This window comes from Cyprinodon tularosa, unplaced genomic scaffold, assembly GCF_016077235.1.
Source record: "Cyprinodon tularosa strain WSP-4 unplaced genomic scaffold, ASM1607723v1 ctg76, whole genome shotgun sequence".
Taxonomy (NCBI): domain Eukaryota; kingdom Metazoa; phylum Chordata; class Actinopteri; order Cyprinodontiformes; family Cyprinodontidae; genus Cyprinodon; species Cyprinodon tularosa.
The window spans coordinates 3,062,311-3,075,511 of NW_024039518.1; the positions used below are offsets into that span (position 1 = coordinate 3,062,311).

General features: G+C 36.0%; 1 protein-coding gene and 3 non-coding genes across 4 annotated transcripts; all 4 read left to right on the forward strand.

The window, feature by feature from the left end:
• The first annotated feature begins 123 nt into the window (after nt 1–123).
• LOC119773441 lies at nt 124–339 on the forward strand. Its single transcript, XR_005279389.1, has one exon. It is a non-coding gene; the product is annotated as a small nucleolar RNA U3 (small nucleolar RNA).
• A 1,370-nt stretch (nt 340–1,709) lies between these two features.
• Nucleotides 1,710–1,925, forward strand: LOC119773467. The gene has a single exon (XR_005279413.1). It is a non-coding gene; the product is annotated as a small nucleolar RNA U3 (small nucleolar RNA).
• Nucleotides 1,926–2,672: 747 nt separating this feature from the next.
• Nucleotides 2,673–2,888, forward strand: LOC119773444. The gene has a single exon (XR_005279392.1). It is a non-coding gene; the product is annotated as a small nucleolar RNA U3 (small nucleolar RNA).
• A 4,601-nt stretch (nt 2,889–7,489) lies between these two features.
• Nucleotides 7,490–7,867, forward strand: LOC119773351 (serine/threonine-protein kinase pim-3-like). Its single transcript, XM_038270317.1, has 2 exons — nt 7,490–7,526; nt 7,631–7,867. The coding sequence occupies exons 1-2, from the start codon at nt 7,491–7,493 to the stop codon at nt 7,865–7,867; spliced, it is 273 nt and encodes a 90-aa protein (XP_038126245.1). The 5' UTR covers nt 7,490.
• The last annotated feature ends 5,334 nt before the right edge of the window (nt 7,868–13,201 follow it).

The following is a 13,201-nucleotide window of genomic DNA, read 5'->3' on the forward strand; positions in this document are numbered from 1 at the left end:
GTCTTGATTTTGATATGTGCATTCATTTTACTTTGTGTACGTAGAGCTCTATATGCTGTCTGCACCACTGCTGAGACTGTTAGGACCTTAATATTAGTAGGTTGGAGAGAGCAGGTTAATGTTAAGACTATACTTTCAGGGATCATTTCTATAGTTATTGACTTGAGAAATGTGCTTCTAACTAGTATGGTCTCGCTAACCACGATGATGAGGTTGTGATGCTCCTTCCTGAGCGTGAAGCGGGTTAAGAGAGATGATTCAGTTCATGTTCTCCTAACCATTGATGATTGTTCACTGTTTCTTTAAGAGCAGTGAAGGAAGGAGTATGATCAGAGTGGTTATTTGAATCTGTTTAATACAAATTAACTAAGTTTTATTTAGTATTCCTTTTAAATAGGGGTTAATTGTACAGTATAAGACCACACTTTTAACTTAAATATGTCTGTGATTACTCTGAAAGTAATGGGGCAAGCAGAGCTTTAAGTTCCAAAAACAAACTATTCTGATAAACTAAGAAAGTCAAAAACAAATTGCATTCATTTTTAAGACAATTTAAATTCTGTGTTTTTCAGTCTAACTCACTAATCCTTATCTAGTACAGTATACTGAGCACTAAGCTTGACATTTGTGAATAGATTAGGTACATTTTTATCTCCCAAAGGAGGTTATGTTTTCAGTCCAGTTTGTGTCTGTCTGTCTGTCTGTGTGCAGGATAACTGGAGAAGTTATGAATGGATTATAATGAAATGTTTAGCAAAGGAGCAACAATCCATGAAATGTTGGCAGAGGTGGGAGATGTGGAGCCATCAAGTCATCTCTATGTCCTGTAGTTGTTCTACCAGCCACTGAACCAGGTGAGTCCAATCTGCACAATTTAATTCACTATCATATAAATATTAATTTCAGATCAGCTTCATTCATTCTGTTTCAGACCAATAAACAACGTTTCATATGTTTATTTGTTGTTTTTTTTTGGAAACTAATGGAGCTAGGGGTGGGTATTGGCAAAGAAGTCATTAATCGATTCAAATCACGATTCACATGCCACGATGCGATTCTATCACGATGCATCACGATACTTGAAATATTGCGATGCATTGCGATATTTTCACTGAACACTGTAAGAAAAAGACACAGCCCTTACCAGTGGCTGACTGGCTGGGTATGATCTGGATAGTGTCTTCAATTGATACATAACTGAAAGCAACTGAATTCATACATAGCTGCATTTATTGAAATGGCTTTTGGAGCTGTTGCCATGAAAACAAATGCTGGACACAAATATTATATACTATAATATAAATATTCATTTCAGATCAGCTTCATTCATTCTGTGTCGGACCAATAAACAACTTTTCATGTGTTTTTTGTTTTTGTTTTTTTTGGAAAATAATGGATCTGACAGATTTGTCAGAAATGTGGTGCTGGAAGGCATGCTCCAAAAGTTGCCTATTATTTTATGTTTATATGCTGTAGAGACAAAATATTTAAATATTACAAAATAATCCATAACAGTTCCTTTCTTTATATGCTACTTTATTAGATAATTATGTTTTATTTTTTATTTTGTACATTGTATTGGACCAGGAGCTTCACTATTACTGTCTACAATGTTACTTTGTGTACGTAGAGCTCTATATGCTGTCTGCACCACTGCTGAGACTGTTAGGACCTTAATATTAGTAGGTTGGAGAGAGCAGGTTGATGTTAAGACTATACTTTCAGGGATCATTTCTATAGTTATTGACTTGAGAAATGTGCTTCTAACTAGTATGGTCTCGCTAACCACGATGATGAGGTTGTGATGCTCCTTCCTCAGGGTCAAGCAGGTTAAGAGAGATGATTCAGTTCATGTGCTCCTAAGCATTGATGACCATTCACTGTTTTCTATGGATCAGTAAAGAAAGGAGTATGATCAGAGTGGTTATTTCAATCTGTTAAAGACAAAACAATTATTCATATTAAGTAAAGGTTTGCTAAATATAACATAATCCTTTCAAATCCAGCATTCCTCTGATAACTCTCAAAAAAATGGGGAAAGCAGAGCTGAAAGGGCAGAAACAAACTTTTATCATAAAAGTTTTATGATAAACTAGAAGATAAAATAAAAGCTCTTGAGTTAATTAAAATTCCACATTTTAATGGAGCTGACAGAATTGTTGAATCACTCCAACACCCCATTAGAAATAGGAAGCCATGCTCCAATTCAACAGGACAGTTTTAAAGCAGAGGTTGCCTATTATTTTATGTTTAGATGATGTAGAGACAAAACTCTTTCTACACACACTTGCTTTATACACCACTTTTTGACATAACTATGTTTTTTTATTGTGTATTTTGTAAATTGTAGTAGACCAGGAGCTTCAATATTATTGTTTACAATTACAAAAAACAATTTAATGTATTTTATTCCCCCCAAAGGTTTTTTTTCAGAGTATGAGTAAAACTGAATCAGTTACAGCGGCCTAGAGGTGCAAATATGTGAATACATGATTGCACAGCAAATTCAAAAGGTCCTGCAAACTCAAAGCTGTTGGGAGTTTTATGGCGTCTTGATTTTGATATGTGCATTCATTTTACTTTGTGTACGAAGAGCTCTATATGCTGTCTGCACCACTGCTGAGACTATTAGGACCTTAATGTTAGTAGGTTGGAGAGAGCAGGTTAATGTTAAGACTATACTTTCAGGGATCATTTCTATAGTTATTGACTTGAGAAATGTGCTTCTAACTAGTATGGTCTCGCTAACCACGATGATGAGGTTGTGATGCTCCTTCCTGAGCGCGAAGCGGGTTAAGAGAGATGATTCAGTTCATGTTCTCCTAACCATTGATGACCGTTCATTGTTTTCTATGGATCAGTGAAGGAAGGAGTATGATCAGAGTGGTTATTTAAATCTGTTAAATATAAATTTAGTAGAAATTTTCTATATTTCTCGGGGGTGGAGCAATTTCTATTGGTCTGCTGGATGTTAGCAACAACACCTTATTGGTCAATGTGTGCATCAAGAGCGAGCATTTGTATTCGGCTGAGAGAATGAAATATTTAAAAACTCAGTCTAAGAAAGACAAATTTAAAAATATAAGATAAGTAAAAATGATGAAAGATAAAGGTTGAAATTATAAAATTTGTAAAAAAAAATATTTTTTTTTTTTTGGGGGGGGGGGATTATTTATTTTCCACATTTTATTTCTGGATTCTTTTCTATTTCCATTTACAAATCTTTTTCTTTTGTTTGCAACAAAAATGGAGCTTAATTCCCTCCATAGCTCTAGGAGTGGATGTTCTGTCAGCGAATGTGTCTGTAAGTTTTCCTCCCCATATCATTTTTAAGCTGTAGGCCAACACACCTGCTCTTTTCTCTGGAAAACAAGGTGATGTTCAAGGTATATGAAAAAGAAACAGGAATGCAAATTCAGAGTTAAATTTTAGGGAACCAAACGTTGCAGAAATGTTATCTTATATTAAAGGTATAGTGGAGGATTTTCTTTTTCAAGGTGGATCATCAAAGTTAGTGGTCGTCCTTATTGTTTATCATTCTGGTGATATGTTTAAGTTGGGCCGTCCTGCGTGCTCGACCCCATTTCCAATTATTTTCAGTCTGACACAGTGGAAAAAATGCAAATCTTCTTTTGGAAAGTGAGCTTGTATGAAGGATGCAAACTTTTAAACAGAGCGTGCGCGAGGAGAAATGGGCTCGTGCACGCTCTCGCACGTGTTTAATAGTTTTACCCCCTTAGGTTCAGGGTTGTGCATGTGCATTTTTTTTTTTAAGTGCAGAGGGCAGGTCTTTTTAAAAAATATGCAAAAATCCACCGCTATACCTTTAATGTACTAACATTAGATGTGTTTGAGAAACAGAATCAATTCATTTCCTCTTGTGATTTAATGAATGTTCATTAAATTTTAAAATCCAATAAAATGTTATGCTACATTTACTGGAAAAACATGACATGGTTTGACAATAAAAGGTTCGCAGTTACCTTGTATGTAAAAAATATGATAATTATGCATTTTTCCTCCAGAAATTGCAAAAACCTAATTCCTTGCTGCCAAGTTTTTATTCTATCAAATCTTTGGTGATGCAGGATCAGTGGATTCATGGGAAAGTGTCATTTTTTCTTGTCAAAGTATTTGGTGGCTCATGTTTTATAACTAAAAAGAGGGGTTTTAGATTTCTCTTAGTCTGCATCCTCCTCCATTGCTTCCTAAATAGATCTGCTATAGCAGGGGTCACCGACCTTTTTAAGGCTGAGGGCTACTTCATGGCTACCGAGTCATAGGAAGGGCTACCAATACTGACCTATGAACTGGAGGGATCAGTATTCACCTACAGTAAATCTCATGCATAAAAAGTCATTTTTATTCTTATTTTATTCTTTTATTAATTTCTTATTTTCATTTTGATATTGTCATTTTGAAACCACAGAAATATGATGAAATAGTCAAAATGATGAAATAATACATAAATGATTAAAAAGAAGAGCAACATGTGGTCCTTGAGGGCCCCTTGGTGCCTGCGGGCACCGCGTTGGTGACCCCTGTGCTATAGAGTGTAAACATTTGTCCAATGAACTCTTTCAGATAACCAGAGCGTCTCTGTTGGACCCAGCAGCCGTCTGGATGAACCAAGCTGCAGGAAAAGAAAGGCGGAGGCTGTCACAGAGTTGGACAACAAAAACTTATGCAAACAGAATTGCAACAACTTCAGCCACCTCACCGCTGGACAAGATCAGTCTGTGTCCGTAGAGTTTGTGAGAGAGTACCAAAAGGTACCAAAATAAATACCAAAAGTACCAAAATACATACATACATATATATATATATATATATATATATATATATATATATATATATATATATATATATATATATATATATATATATATATATATATATATATATATTAGTGCTGTCAAAATTATCGCGTTAACGCGAGGCCATTTTAACGGCGATAATTTTTTTAACGTGAGATTAACGCTATGTGGTTTTATGGTAAAAGTGTCCAAGTACATCCCGCTGCAGCCTGCGGGAAGGCGGGGCTATTTTCCCCCAGTCTATGCATTTCTCATAGGCTTCAAGAGCGGAGCTCCTCAAGGATAAAAGACGCTCATACACTGGGTAGCGCTAGTGCCTTTTCTTTAAGCCCCACCACCAACAAACAAGTTGAGTGTCTGGTAACTAGTAGCAACCTGAAATACGCTGAGAAAACAGATTACTGAGGTGAAATGGAATCTGCTACGGCACTCTTGCTGTCACAGGTCGGTATCGTGTGTGGGTGGGTGTGTCTGTGTGTGGGTGGGTGGGTGGGTGCTTGTGTGTGTGTTCTCATTTTTGTTAAGAGGCTGAAAAGTAACTTTCTAGAGCATAGACTACCTCCATCTAGTGATGTCGGTCTATTGATTTTGATGTATTGATTGAAAATTGTTCATTATTATCTTGATTAATTAACATCTAATGTTAACTGTACTACATTTTACAGCAGTAGGGTAAAATGCTTGTCTTTGTTCAAAAGACTGTATTAACTGTAAAGACTGTCTTTTACATCAGCCTGTTTTCAGGGCCTTTTTTTTTTGGCTACATATTTGTTATTTTTTGCTACATGCCTCCCCATCTTCTTGCCATATGTTTCTATGGCATAAATCAGTGTCTGTGACCTGTTCTCATTTAAAAAAAGAACATTGGCACAAACCTACCCTGTATGTATTTTTTGTATGTCATCGAGGGTATTTAAATGATTTTCAATCAGAAAAAAAATTTGCGATTAAAATGCGATTAATCGCGAGTTAACTCAGGCATTGATGCGATTAATCGCGATTAAAAAAATTTAATCGCTTGACAGCACTAATATATATATATATATATATATACACACAGAGGAGCTATATGTGTATATATTTTATCTCTTTTTATTTTTATCTTTATTTGTGTTGTTGGATGTGTGTATATGTATATAAAACTGTAACTGGAGCGTGTAACAAAAGTAATTTCCCTCTGGGATTATTAAAGTATTTCTGATTCTAATTCTGAAAAGGGAAAGAGCAATTCTACTGGACGGGCACCAGCCAGCATAATAGTGATAAGCAGCCCCAGTATCAGACTCAGGGAGCCAGAGGAAGAGCTGGAACCTATTAGGGAGAGGAAGAGAAAGGCCGATGTCCCTGAAGAGTCCTCTAAGAAGAGGCAGAGAGTCTCTGAGCCAGAGCAAGGCACCAGCAGCTCAGTTTCTGACAAATGTGAGCCCAACACTGAAATAAATGCACCTCAGCAACTCCTGAAGTGGGAATACAAACATCCTTCCTTTTTCTGCTTAGGCTAAAGACAAGCTATTTTACTCCTTCTCAGTTTTAGTGTTAAGAGAGGAAATTTTATAACTTTTATGTTTAAAGGTTTAATTCAAAGCCAGACAGCTTTTAATAGCAAAGCTAGAGCTAACAGTAATAACCCCCTTAATCAACCATTGGCAGTGTAAAGCAGGATGGTGGTGGTGTCATGCTGTGGGACTGTTCCTCTTTAGCAGGCACAGGGAAGCTGGTCAGAGGGAGTAGATTTATATCAAATTCTGAAAACCATGCATCAATTTTTTCTTTACCTGACAACTGTGCAACTCTGACATCAGTTCCCATAAAACTCATTAGTTTGTGATTAGAGAGTAAATGAAGGTGAAAAGTTACAGAAGAGGGAAAAGTTTCGCTTGATCCAGTATTAATGAACCATTTATGGGAAAATTATCTTCATATGAATAAAGAACTTGATTCTGAATCACTGACAGCCTCTGGACATTTCTAATGCTTAATATAAGAGAATAATTGCTGCTATAATCAGGTTAAAATAACAGAGTTCCTGCACAAATGGTCAAAGTTAAATTCAACTCAGTTTAAGAACTTAAGAAAGTTTTCAATACTTATGAAAGTATTTCTAATTCAATCAGGTCGTCAGCATAGATATTAGTCTTATTTTTTTTTTAAAAAGGTTTAGCTTACTAAAATTTGAAGAAATCATGAGAATAATTTTAGCCATCCTGAAAATATAAGAGGAAAATATTTTAACCCCCGACAGGAATGTAAACAGAAGGAACTAGAGACATTTTCTGATCCTCGAAAAACCCAAACAGAAACAAAGAGTTTGGAGGTTCATTGAAAGCAACAGACATGATGTCTGCATCTCTGATTGCTGTTGTTCATCATTAACATCAATAATCTGACAGTATTCACAGCTTTATTATAATCAGGTAATTTCTCTTTTCACTCTTAGCTGAGTTTGAAAGAAAATACAAATATCTTGGACTGATTGGCAGAGGGGGCTTCGGATCCGTCTACGCTGGCCTTCGCCTGGAACCGGTATTTCATTACCGGTTAATATTATATTGTGTTCTTGGCCTTCTGTCTGTCTTTGACTCAAATCTAAGCAGGCATCCTGAAAGCATCACTGCCGATGTCTGCAGAAAGGATAACACTTGTGCTTGTGTCCAACAGGTGGCCATCAAGTACATGGACATGAGGATAGGTCACATCAGACTGAGTGAAGTGAGTGAACTGGTTTAGAAGCAGCCGGCCTCCCAGTCATGTTAGTAGATAGTATTTGTCCTTTGCCGTTAGTTACACAATCAGGTCATTGTGGTTTTTTTAAGGTGGACGGTGTTCCCCTGGAGGTGGCCCTCATGCAGAAGGCCGGAGGTGAGCCAAATGCAGTGGGGGTGTTTGCTGCCGTCACCCTCCTGGACTGGTACCTTATGGATCAGGACCTGGTCATTGTAATGGAAAGGCCACCAGGGTCCATGAATCTTGTGGAATACGTGGCCTGCAGTGGAGGTCGCCTGGAGGAAGACGAGTCCAGGGTAGGGAGGCTGGAACAAAACTTTGAGTGAGGAAAATCTGACCGTTAGAGCAAAAAAATAAAGGATCAGCAAAAGTTTATGGAGTGAATTTTATGACATTATTGTTGCAAGCAAAGAACCTTTTTAGTTAAAGGAAGTATTTTAAAAAATGCATTTCTGGAATGAAACAGTTTGAATTAAAAAGTGTTTTTTTTTTAAGCATACTTTATAGTTTTTTCTAATGGGTCCCTCCTTCAGAGGAAACCCGCCCCCAAATGTGACCAAACGTGATCTGGGATAATGAAATTTGAAAAGAATACTATTTAAAAAACTCAGTCTGACAAAAAAAAAAAAAAAAACACAAAATCTTAAAAAATATAAATAAAACATTTGAAAAAATTACATCTGAAATATAAATTTGAAAAAAAAAAAAAAAACGAATACAAGAATATAAGAAAACAGCTTAGTTTTTTCCTCAAAACCTTTTCTTAAAACGTTTTTCAGTTTCATCCCTGAATTGCTTTTTTTCTCCCAATTTCAATTAGCAAAAATATGTTTTTCTTACAACAATAATGGAACAACATCCCCTCCATAAAATTCCTGCGCGCCGATAGAAAAGATTAACGACTCTTATCATGAAGGCTTGATGTCCGCTGTCGCCACAAACAGAGACTCAACCAGTCTTTAGGTTGAGGAGAAAATAATCAATTCGGGTTTAGATACCTTCTCTCTCTGTCTCTGATCAATGGAACATGCATTTTGTTTATAACTCAGTTTATCTTTTTCTAATAATACATTTTGTTTAATGATCTGAATCATTAATGTGTAAAAAAAAATAAAAATAAAAACCAAAGAAATCTTTAAGGAGAGAATAAATTTGTTAAATTTTTATTTAATCTCAACCACTGAAGATGAGATCTTTAATGATAAAAACACGTTTTTCATTGTTTTATTCCAGATTCTTATGAAACAGATGGTGGACGCTGCCATAGACCTCCACAACAACCTCCACCGAGACCTGAAATGTGAAAACACACTGGTGGAAATGGGGCAAACGTTTTTGTGGTGGGTTCTACTTTATTAAACTTTTAACTGAGATCCTCCAAGAGTCATTTCCTTTAGAAACCAAATGGACGAACAAAGCATAACAGTCTGCTCTGACTATGCCTGTATTCCAGGTACTCTTGCATTCGCCCCCCCAGAGTGGTTCAGCTGCAGCAAATACAGACCTTCTCCAACCACGGTTTGGCAGCTGGGTGTCATTCTGTATCAAATGCTGCACAGGCGTCACCTTGACACCAGACTTTTTACACGGGGCCTCATGAAATTCAACAGAAAACTTTCGCAAGGTATAGGAACATAACCAGCAAGGGGCTGTCTAGTTACCCTCCGCCTGTGCTTCTGACCATTAACCCTTGGCTTCTCTTTCCAGAGTGCCTGGCTTTTCTGCACCAGTGTTTGGAGGAGGACAATAGGAGACGACCCACCCTGGAGGATCTCCGCTTTGATTCCTGGCTCCTGCCACTGAGGCCCGTCCCTCGAGCCCTCCTGTCACTGAGCCCCGTCCCTCAGGGATCCACTGGGCCTTTGTACATATGATAAAAAATATTTATATTTTATATTATTTCAATATATATATATTTAAATTGCTCTCTGACTGTTGTGTGCGTGTTTGTAGCTCAGTCTAGCACCCTGACTACCACTTCCTTCATTATTTTCTGGAACTATAAGTCGACTTTATTGTGTTTGAGGAAATCCCACTTTCATCTTTTATAAAACTGGTTGCATTTTTTGCTTCTTTTAGCACCAAGAAGATTTTGTTTACAAGTTATTAAGATAAAGCAGGGTTTACAGTTCAAAACCAGGTTATTGTTGAGGATCTCAACCTTCCTGTACATAACTATCATATTATAATCCTAAAACTATCCATCTTCTAACATACTTAATCCCAAGAGGGGGTTGCGAGGGGTGCTGGTGCCTATCTCCAGCTGTCTATGGGCGAGAGGCAGGGTACACCCTGAACAGGTCCCCACTCCATCACAGGGCAACACAGAGACAAACAATCATTCACCTAAGGAGAATTTAGAGACTTACTTAGTTTATTTAGCCAATTAACCTAACAGTCATGTTTTTGGACTGTGGGAGGAAGCTGGAGTACATGGGAATAGAACCCAGAACCTTCCTGATACAAGGCAGCAGTGCAACCCACTGTGCCACTGAGCAGCCTATATCCTAAAACTATTAAATGTGAGATATCAAGTTTGATTTCTCTGGATTTATTATTGATAATAAACTCAACTGGAAAAATCAGCTTTGTGCAAAGTGAAATGTCTAACAGTATTTCTATATTGCAGAAAACTAAATGTTTTGATTGGATAAACATGATCTATATGGTGGTTAAAGCTATAAGCTGCACCAGCCCTAAAGAGAAAACTGCCCCCGCATTTCAATATAACAACAAAAGATTATATAAAAAAGTCCTGAAAAAAAGAAGGGGTTAAGCAGTAAAACTATCCTAAATTTTTATCTGTTGATGCCTTGAGATGATTTGTGTTGTGAATTAGCCAATAAAAAATAAATCATATTAGATTTACAGTATAAAAGATAAAAAAGGAAAAGATTTAGAAATAAATTAATGAATGAATAAATGAACAAACACATAAATATATCTTAAAATAAATGAAAGATAAATATTTCCATAAATTAATTACAAAGTAGTAAATAATAATAAATAAAATTAAAAATAATAATAAAATGGTCAAAGAAAAATAACTTCAATCTCACAAAAATAATAAAGAATTCTATGAAAAATAAATCAATTAAAATCAGATATAAATTTCCAACCATGTTTCAACAGAATTATTAAAAACATGCCTGGACTAAAACGATGGTTTCCTGGACTATTTGTTTATATGTTTGAATTTTGTAAATAAAGTGTTTTTAAAAGTAAAAAAAAAAGTCTTCTTCAAATCCAAATCTTTTCTTAGGAGTTTCTGCTGTTGGATAATAGCTACTTATAATTTTATATTTTACTTCTTTTACTTTTGAATTACACCTGAATACTTTTTTTTTTTTTATTATTAAGTCAAAAACATTTACATGAAAAAATACTCTCAGAGAGGATAGCAAAGGTGTACATGAACAGATAAAGATAAATTGCAATAAAAGAAAAACAAAAAAGTAAGACAACTCTCAGGGGATTTATCTTAGCAAACATTTAAAGCAAACATAGACAGAGCCATAGAAATAATAAAAACAAAAAGGTGAACGCACCTAGAACAGCAGATGTTTGGAGAAATCAAGTCTCAATTTTGGCATATTTGTCATTTTTTTATCTTTTTAAGAGAAGAAAAAAAGGTTTTAAAGTCATTAATAAACCAATGAAAGGAAGGTTTAGCATTTCTCCTTTAGCACAGTCGATATGATAGTAACCCAACAGCAGAAGGTTATTAATAATATAAGAAACAGGCTGGGGAAGATGGTCCATATAAAAAATGACATCATTTAGTGCAAAAGGGGGGTTAGCAGATGTAGACGCAAACTATACGAAGTGGGCTCTTTTCATGCTGTAAGAGATTAAAGAGATCACACTGTATGTTTTCTGTTTAGTCTAGATTACTAGAGTCTAAAGCTCCATCACTGGGGGAAAATGTTGGCATATTGAAGCTTCTGGTGATAGTTAGGTGGCTATTTGAGTTTAGTTTTTATTGTGTGTCTTGATCATAGGTACCCAGAGATGTCAAGTAACAAAGTACAAATACTTGGTTACCTTACTTAAGTAGAAATTTTGGCTATCTATACTTTGCTGGAGTGATTTTTCTCTAGACAACTTTCTACTTCTACTCCTTACATTTTTTTTTTTTTTTTTTGCAATTATCTCCACTTTCTACTCCTTACATTTTAAATATAGACTTGTTAGGTCTGTTTCATTTAAGCTATTTTTTTCTTTATGGCCTGTTGGTAGTTGAAACAGTTGAACTGTCATCCAGACAATCAATTTCTTTGTGGTTTGACTCAGTACTGCATGGATTTGTTGTTCACATACCAAAATAAATAGTTTTTCAAGATGATGTAATGTTAAAATTGTAACTGTTACCATTAGTTGGAGATCGGCCTGTGATGTCCGAGATCTCTGACTGTGACTGGCTGGGTGTGCTCTCTTCATCCTCTGACATGGGAGCTGGCTCAGGGCTCGTCTGCCTGGCTGGGTGTTTCTTGGATGGGGCCGCCTTTTACAGTTGCTTTTTGTATCTCTGCTTCTGTCTCCTTGAACCCCAGTCGGCCTCAGAAGATGGCCGCTCACACTGAGCCTGGTTCTGCTGGAGGTTTCTTCCTGTTAAAGGTTTTTCCTCTCCACTGTCACTACAAGCATGCTTAGTGTGAGGGATTGCATTTGAGTCAATGAGTCGATGCAATCAACTGGTTTTCCTTAGATATAAAACTTTGATTCAATTTGACTGTAGGATCTGGTGAACTGTGAAGTGCCTTTAGATGACATGTCTTGTGAATTTACACTATATAAATAAACTAAATTGAATTAGTTACAAAACTAAGAAAGTTAAGTATATCATCCAGAATTGTAGAAAAACGTCTCTTTAATAGGCTAGTGCATTAAAGCTTCTGTCCTTAACATTTTGTCCTGCATTACTTCTACTTTTATTATTCAAGCAGTTTTAAAACTCGTACTTTTACACTTCTCATTGAGTAAAAAGCTTAAGTTGATACTTTAACTTCTACAAAAGTTTTTTGAAACAGTATGATTTATACTTTTGATTACAAATGGGTGAAGTTGAATTACATAACGAACTTCCTTTATTTCTAAATTCAAATGTTTTTGCTGGATTAAATGTCAGTAAAATACAAAAAAAATACTCTTTTGTCAGCAATGTTTCTATTTTCAGGTTTTAACTACATGTTTTGATTTTATTCCACAAGTTATATCATCAGTGAACTATGAAGGAAAATGCATTGGCTTTTTTTGCTTAGAACATATTCAGATATTACTAACTGCAACTCTAGATGTTAGTGTTAGATGAAGGGACTTTCTAGCTGACATTGCTGATTTGAAACCACGTGGTGGAGCGCGAGTGTGGCATTAGAGTCATTCCTTCCATCTTTGAGAGCTTTGCTTTGATTACTATCTTTAGTCTTTATACTATATGCTTTTTTTTTTTTTTCATAATGACAGGAAGGTAACTAAATTATATTAAGCTTGACAATCGCAAGTGGGGGGGTGGGGGGGGGGGGTCGTGATTGACGTGGGAACCCGGGAGGAGGCTCCACCGGGAAGTCTCAGCCGCACTGTGGCAGTCTGATCATCAGTTTAGAGGCAGCAACTGCCTTTCGTTTGTCTGTTTGTCTTTTATATATATATATATATATATA